This window comes from Rutidosis leptorrhynchoides, chromosome 2 (assembly GCF_046630445.1).
Source record: "Rutidosis leptorrhynchoides isolate AG116_Rl617_1_P2 chromosome 2, CSIRO_AGI_Rlap_v1, whole genome shotgun sequence".
NCBI lineage: Eukaryota > Viridiplantae > Streptophyta > Magnoliopsida > Asterales > Asteraceae > Rutidosis > Rutidosis leptorrhynchoides.
In genome coordinates this window covers 255,356,270-255,362,278 of record NC_092334.1, presented here as the reverse complement: position 1 = coordinate 255,362,278, position 6,009 = coordinate 255,356,270, and the positions used below count along the sequence as shown (strand labels likewise).

At 30.7% G+C, this 6,009-nt stretch overlaps 1 protein-coding gene across 1 annotated transcript; it reads right to left on the bottom strand.

Annotated features, from left to right (window-relative positions):
* Positions 1-219: 219 nt before the first annotated feature.
* On the bottom strand, positions 220-2,305 carry LOC139891753 (bax inhibitor 1-like). The gene is made up of 6 exons (XM_071874738.1): positions 2,083-2,305; positions 1,346-1,489; positions 1,147-1,238; positions 873-1,059; positions 601-756; positions 220-496 (listed from the first exon to the last, which is right to left on the bottom strand). Exons 1-6 carry the CDS (start codon positions 2,203-2,205, stop codon positions 446-448), a joined length of 753 nt encoding a protein of 250 aa, XP_071730839.1. The 5' UTR covers positions 2,206-2,305; the 3' UTR covers positions 220-445.
* Between the last annotated feature and the right edge of the window lie 3,704 nt (positions 2,306-6,009).

Below are 6,009 nucleotides of genomic sequence, written 5' to 3'. Positions count from 1 at the left end.
CCGGTCCAAAACCGGTTATGTGCACCTCTTCTACTAAGTACTAAAAGTTCTGATTATACTCTCAGCTCTTTGGCATCGACTTAAAAACAGAATTGTTGATTTGTTACGGAGTAATAAATAAGCTTTATTGCTGCTACTCTAAAATGCATTCACCAAGTAGGCAAAGTTGTTAGAGGGCTACGGGGAGGTACATGATAAACTATACTTGAAAAACACAATAATTATAATGATATATGATTACCTGCCAAGTAAAGAAACTTATGAACTAACAATATTTGACATTTGAACGATATACTTGTATTTGGTACGGTATTACTTAATACATTCTTGTAAATGAAAATTCAGGTCAATACAATTACAATGTCCAACTGAAACAGAACATAAAGATGAAAGGGCACGCAGTTACATGGCTGGCTATTATTCGTAGTTTATGTCCAAATACACTCTAATCCCTCCTCTTCTTCTTCCTCTCTTCCCTTGCAGCCGAATTCTTCAACTGCAACACACATTCAATATATATTACAGTACATAATTTAGTAAGCTGACTACAATTATATAAATCAACAACACAAACATGTAGATACACAACTCGAGCCTTACCATGATGATAAGAATGCGAACAAAGACGGCAACAAAGTCCGTGAACAGTGTGAGTGCGTGCTTCACATAATCCAGATCTCCAAGATGAGCTTTTTCAATGATCTGCTGTGTATCAAACACCATGTACCCAACAAATACTAGAAGCCCAAAATACAGCTGAGGAGCACACAAAATAATACACAATCAGCACAATTACTTATAAAGAATAATGCAATAGATCATTTGTTAGTTATCACAAGCAATGCAAGATCAGGACAACTAGGCTAATCTACCTCAAACTGGAACATAGCAACAGAACCACCAAAGATGGATGAAGCAAAATGCAACCAGAAAAGGATCGAGACACCAGATGACAAAAGGCCTCCAAGATAAAGGTACTCTCTGCGCTTAGCCAACATTGCTGCTCCAGAGAAACAAGCAAATGCGATCGCAGTCCCCATGAATGCGCTCACTAAGATGCTGCAAATTCAGTCAGGCAACATTAAACACTGTTCCATATTGTGGTCACACAGAAACTACAAAAACTTGAAAATAACAAAGTTTTACCTCGAGTCAAAATCAATGGCCACCTCGATTAAAGGACCAATGGAGGCTCCTTGTAGAAGAGACGATGCCATCAATAATGAAACCCTCTTTTGCTGTTAATATCAAACACAAGATTAAACAATTTTAGATTAACAAAACGATATCAATCAAGATCAATGATACAGAGATATAAAAAAAAAAAAAAAAATTAATTTATTACCTCATGATATGGAGGAGTGGCGAGTAACCATGACATACATCCTATAGTCGCAAAGGTAGTCAAAAGACCACCAATGCTCCACAGTATGTGAAGATAAGCCCCAACTGCAGACGCTACTAGCGCGCAACATAGTGAAAGATAAACCTGTAATTACATTATACCAAGTCCTTATTAGCAACAAAAAGTCAACCAAGAGTCTACAGAAACAGAGAGTAACCTATTTATGCATAATAAAAAAAATAAAAATAAAAATAAAAATAAAAAAGGTTCATATAAAAATCACAAAAGAACGGCTAGAACAACAAAAGTGAATAAATTTACAAATTTGACATTAATGGAAGTTCAAATAAAGAACAAAATGGAAGCCAAACGATTAAAATTACATTATAATTCACATCTGATCCGATTTAATCCTCTCACATGTGATCAAAGGTAAATTAAAAGGCAATTTAAAAGTTTTCAACTGTGTTTTATTTTTATTATTATATCCTACATATATTACAGATACTTTTCATATAATGTAAACAAATCATAATGAAATCTATACAGACATAAGCCCCAATTTCAATTACAAATCAATTAATTTTCGTGCCTCACACAGTAATCATGTATTGAGAGATTAACATCGATCCGTACGAAAGAAATTGATTAATCAAACAAGCAAACACATCTCTTAAACATCAGATTTAATAAATGAAATAGAAGAATATACTAAATTAGGGGATGATTACAAATACCTGTTTGAGATGAGATTGAACAACAGGCGAGATTTGACGGAAATTTTTAAGAGAATCATAAGTCCAACTATTACGAGAAGCTGATTGCGGTTGTGAATTGAAGAACGAAGAAAAAGATTCCATGGTGCAATTGAAAATGAGAATTACTTGTTTGTAAATTCGGGTGACTTTGTTAGGAAGAAAACGAGCCCTAGTTTAATTATTTATATATAGATAGGCAGATGTTTGTTTAAGTTTTTATTTATCTAGCAGATTCGCGAATTCACTAGAGGGCTGAGGAAACTAGATGTGATTGTCAAGTATTTCCACCTTGTACAACTACGCCGTGTTATTTTATTTTTGGAATTATATATCGGTCAGTCAAATTTATTAATTTAATAATAATATTTTTGGAAGACCACCTTAATTTTAAAATGATTTTCTAGGCAAATCAAATTCATTTTTTATTTAAATACAATAAATTTACACAAAAGTTTTTTTTTTTTTTTTTTTTTTTGACACAAAAAACCTGAAATATAATATAACAATCTTTCACCAATAATGAAAAATTTGAAGAATCCAAGTGACGCGACCCAAACTGACTTGCATGAAATCTGCCCATTTGGGCCATACACAGCGTACAAGCTAAAATCTTACAAACATAAATGAACTTGTAAGAAACATTGCAAAGCATAACCTTTTAACCCTTTAATTGCACAAGCTAGACACGCATAACTTTAACAGCCACGATCTCGATCATGGTCACAAGAGCATCCACGGTTGAGTTGTCCATATATAGCTTTAATGACTTTCACACAACTTCCCGTTCAACAACCATTGAAACACTTTAAGCTTTATCCATCCTATAACAACCGCTCAACAAGTATATGTGACGACCCGTAAATTTTCGACCAAATTTAAACTTAATCTTAATATGATTTCGACACGATAAGAAAATTCTGTTATGTTGAGTCTCGAAAAGTTTGAATTGTTTCATATATTAAATTGACCTTCGACTGCTCCCGACGATTCACGAACAATTAATTGTAAATAGATATGTGTGTATGTATATATAAATAATAATTCAAAATATAATTTGAAGTATTATATGTTGTTGTTATTAAAAATTAATAAAATAAAAAATAGGATATTATAATAACTATTATATATATCTATATATATAAATAAAGTATATTAAAAATAAATATTAAATGATTTTAATACTTGTTTGATGTTTTGATTGATAATAAGCAAGTTAAATTCAAACTTATGTAATTTTAAAATAAATGGTGATACGAAAATGAGTTCTATAAATTTTAGACTTATTAAAAATGTATTTAAGAACTATTTGTTAAATGTTAACACTTTTTATATTTTACCCAGAATTGAGAGGGACAATTGATGTAATATAACAAATTAAGGATCGAATTTTATACCATAATGACCAAAATAAATAAATATAGTTAATCTAAAAATTTGGGATTTTTTCGAAGATTTTTATCCGCCACTGATTTCAAATAGTGCACGATACACAGTCCGTGAAAACTGTCGGTAACATCAGGACAATTAAAATTCACGAATTCAATTACTGTTTAGCTGATTGATTCCATCCACATGTTTTCTTTCCTTTTGATTAATAAATGAATATTATTATTATAGTATTTATATTTATATTACTACTTTATATATATCAATCATCTATCTAATATACATATAGATTACATATATGGGATTACAGAAACACAACCACTTGTGTTCTCTACTTCTTTTCTTTATCTAGTTCAACCAAAACCAATAACCATCACCATTAACCTCAACAACTTCAAACCCGCCATTTAAAACCATCACCAACCTGCAACCTTTAACTTGTTTCATTATTGTTGTTGATTATCTTCTATTTTCTGCTGATTTGAACCACACCCGAACACATCTACCATTGTTTTCATCGTGATCATCAACCCATATTACCACCCACCATCGAGACCACCACAGTTAGCCACCATTGTCAACCATCTCTTCTACTTTGCAATAAACGGCACCAACATTAACACCCACAAACATCACAACCATCGCCACCCTAGTCCACCATTGCACCACTCTCTTTATCTTCTTCTTGAACGTGAAACTAAACCAAACAACCGTGAACTAGTTGCGACTATTATTATATGTGTTTCTATTTTGATGTCGTGAAAAACCAACACCACCTTACTATCACTACCACCTTTGTCTCTCATCTCTCTCTCAAAATTCGCGTAAGGACCTGTAAGGCTGCAACTGCTAAATCTTTTGTTGTTGTTAACGAAAACATGGTGAGCACGATTTAAATGAAAGATGATGAAGTGATTGATTTTTCATTTTTTTTAAAAAAAAGAAGAGTGGGGGGGTCACAATGAAGACTACTACACTATCTTTTTCTTTCTGTTTTCTTTTGTTGCTGATCCAACCCCACATAATTTTTTTTTTAAAAACTTCCAGCTACTTTAAAATCTACAAGACTTTACCTTTATCGAATTTGACTTGGTTAAATTAATTTTTGGGCCGTGTTTAATTGGGCTGCCATAATCCTAGTTGGGCTTGTGAAAATTATTTTGGGACGAAGGAAATTGGACATGATCTTTTCCCATCCGTTGCAACAGCCTATTTTTTTTTTTATGAACGATGGACGTAAGCGTTGATAAATGATGTTGGACATGTTGATTTAGATAATAATGTTCGATGGTATTATGATGTTAGATTGATGATGAACCGAAGCTTCTGTTACGTTTATTCTATTGTTCGAAGAAGTCACTCAAAACCACCATTGTTATTATTCATCGTCTCTTTAATGTTAAACACGATTACTGTTACTAACCAGAAATCTTCCCACAGCTACTCCTATTCTTGTTACAATCGAGTAGACAAAATGTGATGACCCGGGAATTTCCGACTAAATTTAAACTTAATCTTTTTATGATTTCGATAAGATAAGCAAAGTCTGTAATGTTGAAGTCTCAAAAACTGTGAACCGTGCTCATGTATACATTTGACATTTGACTACTCCCGATGATTCACGAACAACTAATTTGTAAATAGATATATATAATTAATATTAAAAACTAAAAATAATATATAATAATTAATATTTAATGAGTATATATATATAAATAAAGTATATAGAATATATATTTTGTGATTTCAAAGTTATTTAATAAACGACGGTAACGCTCAATTGTCATTTGTTAGATATTAAACGAGTTAAAAAGGAACTTATGTTATTTTAAAATAAACGGTGATTCGAAAATGAGTTTTATAAATTATAGGCTTAGTAAAAATGTATTTAGGAACTATTTATTTAATTTTAAAACTTTTTATGTTTTACTTGAGAATGGGAGTGAATAATTAATGTAATTTTTATTTAATAGTTAATGATCAAATTTTATATCATAATGAATAAAATAAATAAATATAGTTAATTTAAAAATATGGGATTTTTCTGTAGACTTTTATCTGACACCGATTAACAACGGGCACAAAACCCAATAACTCAATAATACACGGCTGCTAACTATTCTCATTTTGAATTCATATCCATTAGATTTACTCTCATTTTGAATTCATATCCATTAGATTTACTGTGGTTGATTGAAATCATTCCATCCACAATTATTATTGTATAGATATTATTATTAATATATCATATCATATTTATATTTATATCTAATCCAATATTATATATATATATATATATATATATATATATATATATATATATATATATATATATATATATATATATATATATATATATATATATATATATTTATATATATACAACATAAACTGCATTTTAGGGAAAAACATTTGTGCCATCTTCAATCACTCTTTTCTTTGACAAACATCACAACCCATCTTCAACCTTGTCTACTGCAACCGAACCCATCACATGTTACTCATTCTATTATACTATCT

Coding starts and splice junctions, on each gene's coding strand:
- LOC139891753 (XM_071874738.1), bottom strand. CDS start 2,205: ATGGAATCTTTTTCTTCGTTCTTCAATTCACAACCGCAATCAGCTTCT. Junction 1,060..1,146: donor GCCATTGATTTTGACTCGAG/GTAAAACTTTGT, acceptor CTGAATTTGCAG/CATCTTAGTGAGCGCATTCA. Junction 757..872: donor TTGCTATGTTCCAGTTTGAG/GTAGATTAGCCT, acceptor TGTGCTCCTCAG/CTGTATTTTGGGCTTCTAGT.